The sequence below is a fragment of the Leopardus geoffroyi genome, chromosome X (genome assembly GCF_018350155.1).
Source record: "Leopardus geoffroyi isolate Oge1 chromosome X, O.geoffroyi_Oge1_pat1.0, whole genome shotgun sequence".
Taxonomy (NCBI): Eukaryota; Metazoa; Chordata; class Mammalia; order Carnivora; family Felidae; genus Leopardus; species Leopardus geoffroyi.
In genome coordinates, this window is record NC_059343.1 from 39,536,656 (window position 1) to 39,556,815 (window position 20,160).

Sequence of the window (20,160 nt, forward strand, 5' to 3'; positions counted from 1 at the left end):
AATGAAATAGTTAATATAAGCTCTCTGAGATACTCATTTATTCCAGGGTATAAATAAAAATTTTTCAGTCAAGCCTCAGATAACAAAACAAAACAAATCAAAGAACTCTTTAGGCAACTGCAGCCTGTTCTGGCCTAAAGATGGCAGTCAGTACAGCTGACATAGCTTTGTCTCCTTCCAGACCCGCAGACTCATCCACTAGTAGCTAACCTGTAGTGTTATACATTGGGCTACAAATACTGAGTTCTGCCTGCAGTTAGTACATAGCCTAATATTGGGAGTATAGACGGAATTTTAAATCTTTTCCTTCCTTGCATTTCTATCACATCTAACTCTGAAGGCGGCTCCCTTTTTTTCTGGCAAGGCTGTCACCTTTAACTTACATTGTTGTTTCGTTTTATCCTGTGCTGCATATATGGACTTGTCACCAGGCACACCCTCTTTGTTTTGTTTTGACAGTCTTAACCCAAAGCCATAATATTTCCAAGCATGCCGAAGTCATAAATCTTTCTTAACCCTCTTTACTCCCTACTGTATTTCTCTGGAAATACGTCTCTCTTTATTTAATTGCAAACAGATTCTTTTTTTTTTTTTTTTAATTTTTTTTTTTTCAACGTTTATTTTATTTATTTTTGGGACAGAAAGAGACAGAGCATGAACGGGGGAGGGTCAGAGAGAGAGGGAGACACAGAATCGGAAACAGGCTCCAGGCTCTGAGCCATCAGCCCAGAGCCCGATGCGGGGCTCGAACTCACGGACCGCAAGATCGTGACCTGGCTGAAGTCGGACGCTTAACCGACTGCGCCACCCAGGCGCCCCAACAAACAGATTCTATTGTAGCTTTGAACTTCTCTCTTTATTCTTCAGTTACACCTTACTCTTTTATTGAAAAACTCTGTAGGCTGCTTGTGATCTCTAAAGAATTAACTAGAATTAAGTGGCTTGATATCCACTCATTGTCAGGGAAATGCAAATCAGAACTACAGTGAGCAGTCACCTCACACCTGTCGTAGTGGCTAAAATCAACAAGACAAGAAATAACAAGTGTTGGCAAGGATGTGGAGAAAGAGGAACTCTTGGTCGGAATGCAAACTAGTGCAGCCATTCTAGAAAACAGTAAGAGGTTCCTTAAAAATTTAAGAATAGAACTACCCTACGATCTAGCAATCACACTATGGGGTATTTACCCAAAGAAAAAAAAAGCCCCACTAACTCAAAGAGATACATATGCCCCCAGGTTTATTGCAACATTATTTATGATAGTCAAACTATATTTATAATAGTCAAACTATGGAAGCAGCCCAAGTGTCCATCAATAGATGAATGGATAAAGAAGATGTGGTGTGTGTGTGTATACACATGCACACGCACACACACGCACACACACATACTGGAATTTTATTATTCAGCTATAAAAAAAAAGGAATGAAATCTTGACATTGCAACAGCATGGGTAGAGCTAGGGGAGTATATAATGCTGAGTGAATTAAGTCAGAGAGAGACAAATACCATATGATTTCACTCACATGTGGAATTTAAGAAACAAATGAGCAAAAGGGAACAAAAAAGAGAGAGGCAAACTAACCAAGAAACAGACTCTTAACTATAGAGAACAAACTGGTGGCTATCACAGGGCCGGTGGGTAGGGGGATGGGTGAAATAGCTGATGGGGATTTTTTTGTTTTAAATAACTAAATCTTTTTTTTAATGCTTATTTTTTGTGGGAGAGAGAGAGTGAGTGAGAGAGAACGAACACACAGGGTAGGGGCAGAGAGAAAGGGTGACACAGAATCTGAAGCAGGCTCCAGGCTCCGAGCTGTCAGCACGGAGCCCGACGCAGGGCTCAAACCCACAAACTGCGAGATCATGACATGAGCTGAAGTTGGACACTTAACCGACTGAACCACCCAGGCTCCCCAGTGATGGGGATTAAAGAGTATACACTTGTTATGATGAAAAAAATAAAAGGAAAAAAAAAAAAAGGCTTAATGTCACAGTCTCTTAGTAAGTGGTGAGGTCAGGATTAGAACACAGGTTTACCTAAAGCTGCTTCTTTCATACTACATCCTATTGCCTTCCTGGGAGCCCTCCTTTGATGATGTTGACCATCTCCTGATTTTAACACAAGTACACTTATTTTAACATTTACACAAATAATATATTTGGTGTTTAAAGAAAAATATTATAAGATACATAACCATGAAAGTTAAATAGCCTGAGAGCTGGAGCCATGTGTTCACATCTGTATTTCACTGTTAGCCACTTAATACTTATGAAACACTACGTGAATGCTTTAATGACCCATGGTCTTTTATCATCTAGAGGCACTTGTTTTTAAACATTTTTGATGCTTATCTTTTATAGACTTTTCTATTACAATAAATTTCCAATATTTGAAAACTGAATTAAACTCTGTAACTTTCTTTAACCCTGTGTATCATGTTAATTTCTCCACCTCAAAAATACACTTTGTAACATTTCAGTTTCCTGAATAAGTGTCTATCATACAGGTAGGAGAATTCTCTGTTGGATGTGTAAACTATTTCTTTCCTGCTATTAACATCATCAGTATATTGTCTATCATTGTAGCTAAATCTTTGTTTTTATTTTTAGAGGGAATACGTTGATGTCATAGGCTTTACTGAGCAACAGTACACACACACACACACACACCCTTGAAAAACGTGTTTGAACTGCATAGCTACACTTATATGTGGAATTTTTTCAGTAAATACACTGCAGTACTATAAATGTACTTTCTCTTAGGATTTTATTAACATTTTTTTAACATTAGCTTACTTTAAGAATACAGTATATAATACATGTAACATGCAAAATACATGTTAATCGACTCTTTATGTTAAAGCTTTCAGTCAACAGTAGGCTATTAGTAAAGTTTCTGGGGAGTTGAAAGTTCCATGTGGATTTTCAACTGTGTTGTGCAAGGGCTAACTATTAAAACTTTTGAGTGCTAAATTAAGCTACAAAAAAGTTTTACTAATTTATACTTATGGCACTAGTAGAGTGAAAAAGCTGCCTATTTCCTTAACGTTTTCCCAGTTTGGGCTATTTCCATTATTATTATTTAATTTTATCATTTTCATGTATGAAAAATGGTATGTATATAGTGTGGCTATGAAGGACAAATGACTGTGTATAGTACCCTTTTCCCATCTGTATAGGTGATTCTTTTATCCTTGAAAATTTCCTTGTTTCTTCCTCTTCTCCTGTTTTCATGAGGTCAAGGGCCAAATAATGAACATGGGAGAAAGATTAAAGAACACTTAAGTTGTTATAATAGTTAAATTTAACTTGCTTCTCATTGTTTTCTCTTGTCTTTATTTTTTTCAGGCGTAGCTTCTTTGTTAGTACTTTGACAGTTTTTAAATAATCTTTTAAATTATATTTTTCTTTTTTTAATCCAAAAAGACTACATGTGCTTATTTAAAAATGAAATAAAACTCAGAATTATGCAAAAGTAATTTGAAGTTTGTTCATAAATAAAGTCGCTTCCCAGGATTAAAAAGATGTGAGCTTTGGCAGTTGGTTGATAGCGAGTTGATATTAATTTGTTTTGGGCACATCACTCTTTGTTAGGTGGCAAAAGCAAACAAAAGTTTTGCCTGAAGTAATGTTAAAAAGATTGCCTAGTGGGGTGAAGAAGGACTTCTTGAAATGGTGGAGAACTCAGGGATCACAAAGTGAAGATGAGATGATTTAGGGAAGTAAGAGCCTAGTAAGATATATGCTACAGTCATTGTGAAAAGGTTTAAGCATAAGGATGTCCAAACAAATGATTCCCCTTCTTCTCTATTAAGGACTTTAGAAAAATGTAGTTGTAGTGGACTAGCAATTCTTTTTCGTGGATAGAGTAACTGACTTAGAGATTTGAAATGATGGCTTTGCTTTGAATAAAAGGATTTCACTAGAGAGACTCTGGTGATGGGCACTTTTATAGTCTTTAGAGTTTGAATGATTTATTTGGATCAGGAATCATAAAATATGTTAAGATCTTTTCTTAGAATAGAATGCTAGGTCTAATGGGGTAAAGTAAGAATTGTTGAGAAATGTGTAAATGAGTGGAAAGGTAACAAATGCTCATGGAAGGAAATGTGTGATTTACAGATTTATGCTGGCAGTTTGTTGACTTTGAATTTGAGGGTTTATATTTATTTCTTGGTTAATCATATTGTAGTACAGATGCCATGTTTCTCCCAACTGATAGTCACATAGGCTTCAGTTTCAGTTACTTTGGAAGTACCATATTATCTCTTTAAGGGCTCCTCTAATTCTAAAATGTGAATTTTACGAAGTCACATAACATATATTATTAGGTTATTGGAAATACAACCTTCCAAAGTTGTTGGGATTCTATAGCATCATTAAAAGGGCAGTCCAGATTTGACATGGTGACCGGACAAAATTGCTAGAGAGTTGGACTTCTGTTGGTTAGGATGTTTTTAGGCTCAAAAGCAAAGACCTGATTCTAGCATAAATAATAAGCACATTAATCGCCTCCCATAATTAGAAGTTCATAGGTGAGTTGTGTACTAGGCCTAGTTTGAGGTCTAGAAGTATCCAGCTACTTTCCACTTGTTTCTCTTCTATGGGCTTCATACTAAACATAGTTCCCTTTGTGGTGGCATTTGGTGATATATATGCTTCCTTGTTCGCATCCAGCAGTAGAGGGAGAATACCTTTCCCATGACTGTCTTTTATAAATCAGTGATGATTTCTGGACATGAACCTTGTTTGACTATTCTCTTCCAGCTAGTTTGATAAATAAGTTGGTTTACTTTTCTTTTTAGAAGACCATTAATCAATGACCTTTATGAACTAGCACAAATCATGTGTGAACAACTAGAAAATGCAGGATGATTTGCAATCAGCTTTTCACCAAAACTGGATGTGCTTCCAAGGATAGGTTGGTTGGCATCATCTTTATGCCAAAAGATGAACATTATTTAAGTTACTTATTCAGATATGTAATGATGTTTTTGGGTAATGCTTCTCTAATTCGAACTTGCTTAGAAAGTTCTCTGGATTGTATTCATATATATTTTGGCTGTTTACTGATAAACAGTATGGAAGCATCATACATATAATTCTAGAAAATGTTAATTTCCATTTCCCTCCATTTTTATCATTGTAAAATTTTATTGCATTTGTTAAATCTTATTTGAAAAATCCAAGTCTTTTTTTAATTGAGGTATACTTGATGTCTACCATTAGTTTCAGATGCTGTACAGCATAATGGTTCAATATATACATTGCAAAATCACAATAAGTAGTTAACATCCATTACTGTACATAAATGTTTTTTTCTTGGGGTGCCTGGGTGGCTCAGTCGGTTAAGCGTCCAACTCTTGGTTTTGGCTCTGGTCGTGATCTCACGGTTCATGAGCTCAAGTCCCCATGTTGGGTGCTGTGCTGATGGAGTGGAGCCTGCTTGCAATTCTCCCTCCCTCCTTCCCTCTCCCCCTCCCCTTCTCTCCCTCCCTGTCTCTCCCTCCCCCCTCCCTCCCCCTCTTCCCGTCCCCCTCCCCTCTGCCCTCCTCACCTCCTCTGCATGTTCTCTCTCAAAATAAATGAACATTAAAAAATTTTTTTTCTTGTGATAAGAACTTTTAAGATTTACCCATCAACTTTGAAATTTGTGGCACAGTGTTATTAACTGTAGTCAACCATGCTGTACATCACACCCTCCATGACTTGTTGCTCATCAATTAAAAAAATTTTTTTATGTTTATTCATTTTTGAAAGACAGAGACACAGCACAAGCAGGGGTGGGGCGGAGCAAGGGGGACACAGAATCCGAAGCAGGCTCCAGGCTCCGAGCTGTCAGCACAGAGCCCGATGCGGGGCTCGAACTCACGAACCGTGAGATCATGACCTGAGCCGAAATCAGATGCTCAACCAACTGAGCCACTCAGGCGCCTCGCTCATCAATTTTTAAAAAGGGCTCTCACTGCCAGTTCTAATGTGTGTATATAATTTTTATTTTACTTTTTTTAAAACCCCCTCTCTGAGTTAAAAAAATTTTTTTAATGTTTATTTCTGAGAGAGAGAGAGAGAGAGAGCGCGCTCGCGAGCAAGCGGGGGAGGGGCAGAGAGAGAGGGAGACACAGAATCCGAAGCAGGCTCCAGGCTCTGAGCTGTCAGCACAGAGCCCGACTTGGGGCTCGAACCCATGAACCGTGAGATTGTGACCTGAGTGACCTGAGCCGAAGTTGGATGCTTAACTGACTGAGCCACCCAGGTGCCCCCTCACTGAGTTTTTAGATCCACAGGAACTGTAGTTTCTCCCAAAGCCTTTTATGCCTTGGGGATTTAGGGTTGTGTGATGTCCTGTTTTAGAATTGAGTTGGAGCAAGGTAATTGTGGGATGGATTTTTTTGTGAAAAAAAGCATCGCAAAAGAAATACTCCCTTTGCTCTTGGAGGTGGTTGAGCTCTTGCTCATTCTTAGAAGTGAGGTCCCTTGTGGGAAATAACCCATCGTATTCTGGAGTAGACTCAGAAAATCTTAATCCTTTTATCAGATTTGGTCTGTGAGGAAGGTCATGTTGATTCAAGAGGAAGCCTAGATTCTGTTCAAGCTTAGGTTTGAGATGTGAGTGCAGTTTTACATTCATGAACTCCTATATATTTGACATTTGTTACTATGTCTGACTATGAGGAGGGGGAGGCCCCAGATTTCTAAATTGTTTGCTCTTAAATATCACTGTCTGTTGGGAGGTGGTGGGTATGGTGGGAGGCTTGTTATAATGTTTCTAAAAACATGTATTGTTGATTTTGAAATGGGACATAATTGCGACTCATACTTATTTTCCCTTTTTCAGCATTATCTGCATACCAGAGGTACTACAGTTTACAATCTGACTACTGGAAGGTTAGTGAACATTTGCATGTCTGTTTCCTATTTATTTTTTGGGCTGATTACTACTGATTATGCTCAAAATAAACTGTGTTCTTTTTTTCTTTGTTTTGTTAATTACTTAAAAATACTACTTCTAAGGAAAAGGGATTGGAAAGAAAAAATATGAATGTTCTTTGTACTATTTTGTGTGAACCACTTTATATTTTATTAAGAGATAGATTGCTCTGACACAGTTTATTGGCCAAAGATGATCTTAAGTGCAGGAATTTAAAAGCAAGTATAACCAACGGCAACAAAATGATTCTTTGTGTTTTTTGTCTTAAGTTGGTACCTGGGAATAAAAGACTGCTGAAGATGGGTGTATGAGACTGAAAAGGCGAGGCATAATGGGAAAATTGTAATCCTTTTTAGTACAGTTTGTCTATGATTGGAGCTCAGAGGACAGTTGAGCCTTTATTTATTTTTTTTTTTAAATGTTTATTTAGTTTTGAGAGAGAGAGCGAGCGAGCAGGGGAGGGTCAGAGAGAGAAAGAGAGAGGGGGACAGAGGATCTGAAGCGGGTTCTGTGCTGACAGCAGAGAGCCCAATGCAGGGCTGACTGAACCGCTGAGCCACCCAGGCTCCCCAAACCTAACCGTTGTTTAAAAGTCTCACCTAAATGAAGAACTGTGCATAATAGTGAGTCATCCATTTTCTTAGTTTAAGTACTTCATAAAGTTACCGGGGCAGGTTAATCTTCACATCATGTTTATTTTTAAGCATAAATTTATTGACGAGTGGGGTTTCTTTAAATTGCCATTTTGGGTTTTTAAGATATATTTTATTTTTCCATCACCTAGTTTATCTTTCTTTTTGATTTGTAGAAGTTTTGACAGTATATTTTGGTAATTTAAAAAATGTATTGAGAATACTTTCTCCAGTCTTATGTTTTTTTATCATTATTATTATTATTATTTTTTACTATTTCTTTTTTTTTTTAATTTATTATTTTTTAAAATTGACATCCAAATTAGTTAGCATATAGTGCAACAATGATTTCAGGAATAGATTCCTTAGTGCCCCTTACCCATTTAGCCCATCCCCCCTCCCACAACCCCTCCAGTAACCCTCAGTTTGTTCTCCATATTTATGAGTCTCTTCTGTTTTTTCCCCCTCCCTGTTTTTATATTATTTTTGTTTCTTTCCTTATGTTCATCTGTTTTGTCTCTTAAAGTCCTCATATGAGTGAAGTCCTGTGATTTGTGTCTTTTTCTAATTTCACTTAGCATAATACCCTCCAGTTCCATCCACATAGTTGCAAATGGCAAGATTTCATTCTTTTTGATTGCTGAGTAATACTCCATTGTGTATGTGTGTGTGTGTGTGTGTGTGTGTCACACACACACACACACACACACACATCACATCTTTATCCATTCATCCATTGTTGGACATTTGGGCTCTTTCCATACTTTGGCTATTGTTGATCGTGCTGCTATAAACATGCGGGTGCACGTGTCCCTTCGAAACAGCACACCTGTATCCTGTGGATGAATGCCTAGTAGTGCAACTGCTGGGTCGTAGGGTAGTTCTATTTTTAGTTTTTTGAGGAACCTCCATACTGTTTTCCAGAGTGGCTGCACCAGCTTGCATTCCCATTATCTTTATTTTTTAAAGCTCACTGAAATGCAGTTTTTACATAGCATAAAATTCAACTGTTTTAACCATGCAATTCAGTGACTTTTAGTAAATTTTTAGAGTTGTACAACCGTAACCACAGTCTTATTTTAGGACATGTTCATCTCCCCCATAATGAAACCTCAGGCCCAACCCCTGGCAAGCACTAATCTACTTTTTGTCTCTATGTATTTGTATTTCTGGATGTTTGGTATATATGGGATCATATCTTACATATTTTTTTGTGACTGGCTTCTTTCACTAAGCATACGTTTTCAAGGTTGATCCATTTGTAGCATTTATTAATACTTTATTTCTTTAGTTATTAGTAATATCCCATTGTATGGCTATACCACATTTTATTCATTCATTAGTTGATGAGCATTTTAGTTGTCACTTTTTGGCTATTGTGACTAATGCCGCTTTGAACATTTGTGTTGTACATGTTTTGTGTGGACGGATATTTTCAGTCCTCTAGGGTAGATAGCCAGGAGTGCAATTGCTGAGCTGTAGAGTAAATCTGTATTTAACATTTTAAGAAACTGTTTTCCCAGAGTGGCTATAACGTTTTACATTCTTGTAATGTAAAGGGTTTCAGTTTGTCCACATCTTGTCAGTGCTTACAATTGTTCAGTTTTTGAGTGTAACCAGCCATTCACGTGGGTGTGAAGTAGCATCTTGTTATACTGTTTATTTCCATTTTTCAAATGGCCAATGATGTTTAGCATCTTTTTATGAACATATTAGCTATTTATGTATATTCTTTTTTTATTATTTTTTTAATGTTTATTAATTTTTGACAGACAGTGTGAGCCAGGGAGGGGCAGAGAAAGGGAGAGGGAGGCACAGAATCCGAAACAGGCTCCAGGCTCTGAGCTGTCAGCACAGAGCCTGACGTGGGGCTCGAACTCACGAACCATGTGAGATCATGACCTGAGCCGACGTCGGACACCCAGCTGACTGAGCCACGCAGGTGCCCCTAATATATTTTAATATATAGTAGCACTCTGGTACCCTTTCCCCATTGTTCTTGTTTTTAGGATTTTCTTGGCTGTCCTTTCTTGGTTGTTTTTCTAAATAAACTAAATTGTTTAGGTCCACACAAATATCTGATGATTTTTTTCTCTGGCTTTTTTGAATTATAATTTACATTATTTATTTTAAGTGTACAAGCTTGCTGTGTTTTGGCAGTATATATGAGGTTGTGTAACCATTACTACAATTAAGATATAGAACACTTCTGTCGCTCAGTGTTCCCTTGTGCCCCTTTACAGTTGAGGCCCATTCTTGACCCCCGGTCCCAGTTAATTATTTGCTTTCTATCTCTCTAATTTTGCCTTTCCTAGAATGCCCACAGCTGGATCCAAGTATTTTTTTGCTTTTCATGTCTTTCACTTAGCATGCTAATTTTGAGACTCATCCATGTTGTTGTGAGTGTTAATATTGTCTTCTTTTTAAGCTTTAAGTAGTATTTCATAGAATGATTATGCCATAGTTATTCCGCTTATCAGTTGATAGATATTGTGTTGTGTCCAGCTTTATATTTCTTTAGGTACGTATAAATGAAATGCTGTGAACATTATTGGTCTTCATGTGACCATAGGTTTTCATTTTTCTTGGGATATGTACGTAGGATTTGGAAATCCTGGGTCACATTGCAGTTGTACGTTTAACTGCCAGACTGGTTTCCAAAGTGGCTGTACCATTTTACATTCCAACTAGTAACTTGACTTTAGCCATTCTAGTAGGTTTTTCATCTTGGTTTTATGTGCATTTTCCTGATGATAGTGATGTTGAGCATCTTGTGTGTGCTTTTGGCCTTTTCCTTTGTTAATTTACCTGCTTACACCTTTTGCTCATTTTTAACTTCTTTTTTTGTCTTGAGTTGGATGGGCTATTTATGTATTCTGGAGGAAAGCCCTTTGTCAGATCCCGGTATTGGAAATACTTTCTCACAGTCTTTGTCTTGCCCTTTTGTTTTCTTAATTGTGCCTTTTGAAGAGCAACTCTGAAACTGGTTCCTGTACTCAGAAGGCAGGGAGAGACCAGCCAAGAAAGGGGCAGGCCCACGCCAGGTTGGTAGGTGGCACTTTTAATAAGCAAAGGAACTTATGTATGAGGCTTGTCTTGGGCTGCTGTGAGATGAATAGTTCCCTGCACCCACCTGCCAAATCTTAAAAGTTTATAAAGAGGCCTTAACTGGGTTTAGTCTGTATGCTGTACAAGTGTTCTTTTCAATGGCGTTCCCCAACGATAATTTTAGATTTACTGTCTTACAACTCTCTTTCCTTTTAATAACTGTAGAATCGGTATGAAGTATGCCCTCTTTTGTTCTGATATATATTTTTTTCTTGATCAGCCTGGCTAGAGGCTTATCAGTTTTATTGATCTTTGTAAAAAAAAAAAAAAAAAAACTTTGTTCCATAGGTTTTTCTTTTTTTAGTATTGTTTTCCTGTTTCATATTTCATCGATTCTCTATTTCATTGATTCCTGATTGTCTTTTGTATTTGTTCTGCTCACTCTGTGCTTAATTTTCTTATTATTTCTTTTTTCTTTTGGAGAGAGTTCCTGTGCATACCCCCTTGAGCAGGGGCGGGCCAAAGGGAGAGGGAGGGAGAATCTTAAGCAGGCTCCATGCCCAGCACGGAGCCCCACACAGGGCTGTGAGATTACTACCTGAGCCTAATCAAGAGTGGAACGTTTAACCCACTGAGTCCTACCCAGACGCTCCTCTCATTATTTCTTCAGGTGGAAGCTTAGATGATTGATTGTCTATCTTTTTTCCCCTAATATAAGTATTTAAAGTTATATAGTTCTCTTAGCAGTGCTTTAATTATATCCCACAAATTTTTATATTTTGTATTTTTGTTACCATTTTATTTGAAAATGTCTTCTACTTGTGCTTTCTTCTGACCCATGGGTTATTCGGATATAAATTGTATAATTTCAAAATATTTGGGTTATTTTAGATATCTTGTTGTTAATGATTTCTAAGTCCGTTTTACTTATACAACAATACTTCGTATGATTTCATTCTTTTGAAATATGTTGAGACTATTTTATTGGTTCAACACTTGAAAACAGCCACATGATTTGCATTTTTGGTTGTACCGTGCTAAAAACAACAGGTAAAGGCAGTCGATAGTGTTTTTCAGATTTCTATCTTTGATTTTTGTCTTTGTCGTGTGCTGAGAGTTCTCTTATGATTTTGGAATTGTCGTTTAATTTTGCACTTAAAAAAATACATTTTGAAGTGTTCTTACTAGTATGCACACATTTATGATTGCTATTTTTATCTGATGAATTGACTCTTTTATCATTATAGAATATTTTTTTTACCTCTGGTTATTCCTTTTGTCTTGACATGTGTCATCTGATTTTAATACAGCCATCCTGTCCTTAGGCTTGTAATTTATGTGAGATCCTTTTCCTTCCAACCTATTGGTGTCTTTATTTTTACAATTCTTCTTTCGTAGACAATTTATAAATGTGTCTTGCTTTTTTACCCAATCTGAAAGTTGGTTTTTTACTTGTACTGTTTAACCATTCACAGTAATGCACTCATTTATATGATTGGGTTTGCATCTTTAAACTTGATTTTTCCTTTTATGTTTGTCCACTCAGTTTCTTGGTCTTATGTTCCTTCCTGCTTACTTCCCTTACCCCTTTTTTATACTTCAATCTTTTTTTACAATTTCACTTTGCTTTTCCTGTTATCTGTTCCAGCTGTTCTTTCCATTATTTGTTCACTGGTGGTTCTAGGGATTATAGTATATATCGTTAATTTTTACCAGTCAAGTGTCCGTTAATGTTGTATCAGTTCACATAAAATGTAGAAAGTGTGCAGTTATATAGGTTCACGTCTTACCCAGCCATGGCCTTTATGTGACAGTTGTTACAATATGTATTAAGTTTATTAACTCCACAAGATGATGTTCTTTTGCTTTGAACAGGTCCATATATTACAGTGCAGTAGTAATTGCTTGTATTTACCCATATGGTTATCATTTCTGATACTCTTCATTACCATATATATATATATATATATTTTTTTTTTTTCCGACTTCATTTTTGAAGGTCATTTTTGCTGGGTATGGAATTATGGGTTGGCTTGCCTTTTTTTTTTTTTTTTTTTTAAAGTGAAGTTCTGACTTCTTGCCTCCATATTTCCTGATGAGAAATTAGCTCTTAATTGAACCACTGTCCCTGTACACCATTTGTTTGCTTCTTTCATGATTTGCTTTTTCTCTTTGGCCTGATCATGATCTACCTCTTCATGGTTGTCTTCATATTTATCCTGTTGGAGCATTTTGAATTTGCATTAAATAGGGGAAAGTTTTGTCATTATTTCTTCAAATAATTTTTTTGTTCATTCTCTTTTCTTCCGGGAACCTAATTCCATGCAGGTTAGATAATTTGTCTTTATGTAAATGTCCCTGAGGGGCTCTTATTTTTTCTTTTTCTCTGTGGTCTTCACATTGGATAATTTTTCTGTTTCAAAGTTTATTTTTTCTTTCCTTTGTTGTTATTTATTAACTCAGTCCATTGAATTTTATTTCAGATATTCTATTTAACAGTTATAGATTCTTCATTGGGTTCTTTATTATTTCTCTTTCTCTGTTGAGATTTCCTGTCTATTTATTATGAGCGTATTTTGTTGATGATAATTAGAATAGCCACTGTAAAGTTCTTGTCTGCTATTTTCTAGTATCTTTATCATTTTGGGTTTGGTTTCAGTTGATTTTCTTCTTTCCTGAGAATGTGTTCTGTTTTCCTGGATCTTTATATGGTGTGTAATTTTGTGTGGGGGACTGGTCATTATGAAAATTATGCTAACTCTTAGTTCTATTATTTTCTTCTAGTGAGTGTGTACGTGTGTTTGATTTTTGTCTTTTATCAGGCAGTTATCTGTATTGGACTTGAACTGCAAACTCACTTCCTTGGAGTACAACTTAAGTATCAATTTAGATCTTTTGTCTTTAGCTGTGTTAAGTCTGTAACTTGCATGCAGAAGTCAGTCAGACATGTTGATAGAATTTAGAATTCTCTTCTGTGGCTCTTTGTTTTCTGGAATTTGTTTTAATTTAGTGGGTTGTGATTTCTCCTGGTTCCAGTCTTCTGGTTGTCTATATTAGAAAGACTGCTTTCTCTACTAGTGACCCACTCCTGTGTGCTATGCCTGGCACCAAGTTAGTAGCCAGGAAAATCGAGCTCAGTCCTTACAACTTTCCATCCTCTGAGCATGGCCTTCTGTATTGGTTTCCTATGGCTGCTTTAACAAATTACCACAAATATAGTGGCTAAAAACACAAATTTAATTATCTTACAGTTTGAAAGTCAGAGTCCCAAATGATAAGTCAAGTTATCCGTAGGGCTGGTTCCTTCTGAAGGCTCTATTGTAGCGTCTGTTTGCTTGCCTTTTTTTCCAGCTTCTGAAGTTTGCCCACATTCTTCTGGCTCATAACCCTGTATCTTATTGCATTTTGACCCCACGTTGCCTTCCTTGGCCTTTAACTTTCTTGTCCCCTCTTATTAAGGACCCTTGTGTCTAACCTGGATAATGCAGGATAATCTTCCCATCTGATGATCCTTCATTTTATCACAACTGTGAACTATCTTTTGCCTTGTAAGGTAAATTTCTCAGTTAGGATATTGACGTTTTGGGGGCCACTATTCAGACAGCCATATCTTTCCACCAGAATCTGCCTGTTTCTGTTTACTTTTGAGTGCATTTGTTAGCTGCTTTATTTTATGTATTGTACATTCAACTAGAGTTTATAGTTTTTATAAAACTGTAGTTATGTATAGTTATTACCTCTAGGAGGGTCTTCTCCAGTATCATCTTACTTAGCCTTCATTGGAAGCAGTAGTGTGATATGTATGGATACCACTTTGCTTGCTTTTGAACTTAATAAAAATGTAATCGTGCAGCGTATTTTTTAAGTCTGTCTTCTTTCACTCAGTACCGTATATGGTAGAGTCACCCCTGTAGTTGTATATTGCAGTAGTTTGTTTTCATTGTGGTATATTTCTTTACATGAATATGCCACAACTTACTCATTTTGTTGTTGAAAGACACTTGGTTTTTAATGAATTTTGGCTGTTGCTGATTATAACTTTGCAAGTTCCTGATGCCTGGTAGTTGTCTGATGCTTGAAAACAGATGTAAAACAATATTTTGTCTAGCTTTTCTAGCTATAATTATTCAGATAGAAGAGAGAAATTAAGTACAAAACGGATTAGTCTACCATTGCCAGAAGTGGAACTCCCTCTAATCTTACCTATAATAAGGAAAGCTTAATATAGAATTTATTATTTACCAACTTACTGTAGATATTTGTGATAATAAGAGAACATAATTACCGAATGCCCAATACATGGAATACTAATTAGCCATCAGAATCATTTATCATTGGTAGTGTCTTATTGTAGAGTTCTTAACAAGCAATTTGAGATCCTCCCGAGGGTCAACTGACTCCCCAAATACGAAGAACACAAACCCAAGTTTATTGCTTATCAGGGTAAAGAAGAACACCACTTCTGCAAAGCTTTGTTGTTATCACAGGGAGGAAAGTGAGGTCAGACTTGATTGAGAAGTGAAACTTTAAGGCAGTTCTTCAGTTTGGGAGCTTGATTGGGTAAGAATCTCCACATATGCAATGGTCTGGATATGGCCGTTATGGCTAGGCAAGGAGTTTGAGTTAAGGGATTCAGAGAATCTTGGGCCACAAACTGTTGTTGATGCTTTTCACGAAGAGTTGGTGGCTCCTGTAATAATGGACAAACGATGTGCCTGGGCAGGACACATGGAAAAGTGAAGTAAGGCTAATTAATGAAAATGGAGGACTAGCAAAGTCGTGTTAACATTGACAGTCAGGGGTAGGTTAGGTTCTCAGCTCTCCAGGTTAAGCGTGGGAGTAGACAGATATCTTTGGTTCTCTCAGGATAAAGAACTTGTGCCAGCTTTTGTCAATTAAAGACATGAATGCCACTTACTTTAATTTCTATTTTCTACGTATCGATAAGCAGTATAACAGTATTATTTGTGATCCAGTGAGTATTTACCCAGTGAACATACTTAGTGGCTGGTGGTGATCCGAATTGACATTCACGGCAGTGAAAATCACTGTTTAGATTTAACTTTTTATTTTTATATTATTTTGTCTGATTTTGTGTGATTTATACCCACAATGTATTGTAAATTGAAGAATGTAAGTATGTGATTGATTTTTAAAAGAAATATGACTGAGATAATTATCACCTGAGTTTTAGTTGTACTTATTTCTTCAAACCACATCTCTTCAAGCCTGTCCTCTACAATTAGATCTTAGAAAAATAAAACGATTCCCCATTCTGCAGGGTCTCAGTTATTCATCTGAAATTCTTGAATCCAGAATTGTGTAGAGTTGGGAGGATTTTTTTTTTTGGATTTCAGAAAGATAATAATGATCTTACTATATTACACACTATCCCCTGTGGCAACAACATATTTACATCTCTGCAGTGATCGTGTGATTGGTTATATTAAGTGGTAAGTAAAGACTTGTGTCAGTTCAAGTCTGGGTTTTCCTACCCAAAAAGTTTTGGTGGTTGATTTATGATAAACTTTAGTTTTTGTTAGAGCCTTTTGGAATTCTGGTTGGACAGTTGATCTGTAATCAGTAATTAAATCTTAATTTTTGGTTAACATTCCAAAACTCAGTAATGTTTATTATGGAATTAAAAATTTTATTTCTTGAGAAATCGTACTTGTTCTTACCTAGTTCGGTACAAAGGAGTCATTTTTGAAATGGTGAAAATTTGCCAGTCCTCTCATGGCTACTATATCATGCCATTATATCTTGACTATTAGTGATTATAATAAGTAGCTTTCTAGTGCTAGCTAATAATAAACAAAAGCTTACTTACTCAGCAACTCTATATACCATGTAGAAATAGCATAATAATTTAAAACACAATATAGGGAGGAAAAACTTTGCTCTGACTACTTAAGTTCGTGGTGAGGGCCTGTGAATTACTTAAAACAGATAACCAGAGATAACCAGGAGGGGGGAAAATTGTTTATACATGCAGTGCATATACCTGTGGGAGAACTCAGTGATGAGTAATTCCAAGGCTGGTTAGAATTTGGAGCTATACGCCAACTGAGTAGGTGATGGGGGGGGGGGGGCGGGGAAGGACACTTAAAGAAAACAACTTTTGAGAAGATAAATGAGCCCTTAGGAGAATAGATGGGAGATAATGATAGTCTTGTGACAAAGTCCATTAGAGTTGCTCAATGGGAGGGAGTTTATGACCCTTGGATTCTTTCAGGAGGCTCTGCTTTTGCAAAAACATGAGGGATTCAAGGAACTCGAATGCTTTCAGCTCAAAATTATTCTTACGCCAAAATGGCATACTTCATAGTACCATGTCCTGATCCCCTTTAGCAACAGCAGCAAAACCTTAGCTCTTTTGTGAGTCAGGAAAGTTTACTATTTTTTTCCTTTAATGTTTGTTTGTTTGTTTGTTTGTTTGTTTAGAGAGCAGCAAGCGCTAGTGGGGGAGGAGCAGAGAGAGGGGGAGAGAGCGAGAGAGAGACAGACAGACAGACAGACAAACAATCCCAAGCAGTTAGCAGGCTGTCAGTGCAGAGCTGGATGCGGGGCTCGATCTCATGAACCGGGAGATCATGACGTGAGCCAAAATCAAGAGTCGGACGCTTAACTGACTGAGCCACCCAGGTGCCCCTGAGTCAGGAAAGTTTAGAAATTGCTGTTATGGTTTACACTATGAGGTAGAAAGGTAGGAATAAAAAAGTGTGTGCTGTTACTGCTCTTATGTGTTTGAGTCTACAAATAGAAGACTGTAAGGACACGTGTTAAAATGGGAAGAAGTTCCTGATGACTTCTCTTAAGTATACTTTTTTAAACAATTCTGTTACACTTTTATTTATAATTGTGAACTTTTAAAGTTAATAAAACCTACTCTTTTTCCATCTTTTTTTTCCCCACTTGAATTTAAAAAAAGAAAGAAAAGCTTTTGAATTATGGTAGCATGCTTGTCTAAAAGAACCATTGATTAATAGTTGCAGAAACTAGGGAACTAGTAGAATCTGTGCTCATCTTCTGACTCTTCAGGGACTTTTTCTTTCTTTTCTTTTCTTTTTTTAAATGTTGTATTTATTTTTGAGAAAGTGCAAGTGGGGGAGGGGCAGAGAGAGAGGGGCAGAGGATCTGAAGCAGGCTCTGAGCTGACAGCAGAGAGCCTGATGTGGGGCTCGAACTCATGAACTCTGAGATCATGACCTGGGCCGAAGTTGGATGCTCAACCAACTGAGCCACCCAGGTGCCCCAGGGACTTGTTCTATCGCGTTATTTACATCCATCACTAAATGGCTTTTACCTTCGTTAACAAGGGCTTTGTTGGCAATACAGGGATAATATAGTTCCTGCTCTCGAGGTGCTGAGACATGGATAAACATACGTTTTTGGTAAGTGGCCAAAAACGTTGCTGAGGGCCATGAGGGAGGCAGAAGTATGTGTCTTTGAGTAAAGGGTGTGGGGAGTGGGGATGAGAAAGACTCCACAGAGAAGTTGCAATTTGAGGGAAGGATTAGTGGGAGTTTTCCAGCTAAGAGATGCGGAGAGGCAGAGAACTGAGCCAGCACATGAAAGTGTACGATAGGTGTTTAGGGAACTTTCACGTGTTGGTCTAGAGCAGAGGCCCAAACACTTTCTTAAAAGGATGAAATGGTAAATGGTTTAGGCTTTGTGGGCCAAGAGACAGTGTAACCATTATAATACGTAAAGATTAGTTTTGGTTCTTAGGCTTTAAAGAAAAAATTTGACCGGCTGTAATTTGTGGACTCCTGTTTTAGAGCCTGGGGTTATTGTTGACGTAAAGTGGGCAAAAGAAGGCAAGGGCCAGATGGATAGTAAATGGGTTTACAACAGCAATCTGGAGTCTTCGATTTGTCTCAGTATTTGTTCAATATCTAGTCAGTTTCTATAGGGCTGGAAGAGTCATAAAATTCAGTAAAACACAGTGACTTCCAACGATTAATTGGAATTGCATTGACTTTGTACATTTTGTACATCAAAGAAAGAAACTCTCCTTGTTAAGAGACTACTGTCTTTCTCAATAAAATTTTATGATTTCTCTATAAAGTTCTTGTGCATATTATAAAGTGTATTTTATATCTTACAGCTTTATTGCTATTATAAACGTCATTTTAATTTTTTAAAATCTCTGCTGATATATAGAACTGCAGTTGGCTTCTATGCGTTAAGTTAAATTTATCAAGCAATTTCACACTAACTTTTACTAACTTGGCTGATTTAACTTTGTTAGCTTGGATTTTCGTGTAGATTAACCTACCTTTTAATTAATGATAATTTTGTTTCTTCATTTCCAATTCTTTTTGATCTTTTTTCCTGCTGTTGAGGTAACTCGGATGCCAGCACAGCATTGATTGAAAGAGGTGATAGGAGAATAGAAAGGAACTTCTTAACTCTAATGAAAGCCAACTTTTAAAAATTTCATTTTAAAAGTCAACATTTTTCTTTTGTATGCAAATGTTTATTCTGCATCCGCTGAGATAGTTTTGTATTTTTTCTGTTTAAACCAATCTTGTATTTCTGAGGTAAGTGCACACTGGTAATGAGTTTTTATCATTGTTAGGTATCTCTGGATCAGGGTCACTAACATGCAGTATCTTGACATTTTGGTTCATGATTGAAATTCCTTTCTTGAGTTGTCTTGATCTGATGCCTTGGACATTCTGAGGAGCTGGTCAGGGGAAGAGGAAGCAGAGAGCAACAACCCTTTCCTTTAAGGGAATCATGAAATCATACACATCCCTTCATACATCTCTGCCTGGCGAGAATGTAGCAATATGAGCATCCCGAGCTGCAAGGGAGGCTGAGAAGTGTCTTTACTTTGTCTGATTATAATCGTAATAGGATAGAACACAGTGAAGAGAAGGTACACGTGTTGTTGCAAAGTAGACTACACTTGTAATACAGATTAGCTCATGGTATTGGTTAGTTAGGGAATTAGAATTTTGGCTGTATGACCTGAAAGTCTTCTTGTTTCACTGCAATTTTTTTTCTAGATAATGGGAGTATAATGATAACCTTCTTAGGAAAAAAGAAAAGGCTCTTAGCTTGGCTGTCGCTCTAGCAGCAGGAGTGCTGAGTCCAGATTTTAAGAAAATGAACCACGAGGACCTGCATCCTTGTCATCAGAAAGGCACATTGCCGCTCTGCTCTAGTGAAAGGGGTGCCAGCATTCCAACTCCATTGTTTGGTTAATTTTTAATATCAACTTTGGCAACCTATGACCATGCTGAGCCTCCTGCTTGAATGGTTCAGCCCATCTCCGGATACCAACCCGTGACTGTTTTTGAAAATCCTCTGGTTATAATGTTGCATAGGTTTTGAGGAGTCTCGTCCGTAACTCTAGTTTATTTCTGAGTCCTCTTAGTTGTTGTTGTTGTTGTTGTTGTTGTTGTTGTTTTTACAGCACCGAGACTTCCCAACAATTTTATGTATCATGTTTTATCCATGGAGCAATTATCAGGTGCCAGAAAAGTTTTTGGTGGTGTTAGATACGCCGTCTCCTTTAGTTTTCCTAAAAATTTC

The 20,160-nt window shown here is 37.1% G+C and overlaps 1 protein-coding gene across 8 annotated transcripts in view; it reads left to right on the top strand.

The window, feature by feature from the left end:
• The window catches only part of KDM6A (lysine demethylase 6A), a 208,130-nt gene that overhangs the window by 75,938 nt on the left and 112,032 nt on the right, over positions 1-20,160 (top strand). For all 8 annotated transcript variants that reach the window (XM_045471883.1, XM_045471885.1, XM_045471880.1 and 5 more), the window contains exon 4: positions 6,842-6,891. In XM_045471883.1, the coding sequence (XP_045327839.1) occupies positions 6,842-6,891 (50 nt within the window). The remainder of the gene's footprint in view (positions 1-6,841; positions 6,892-20,160) is intronic.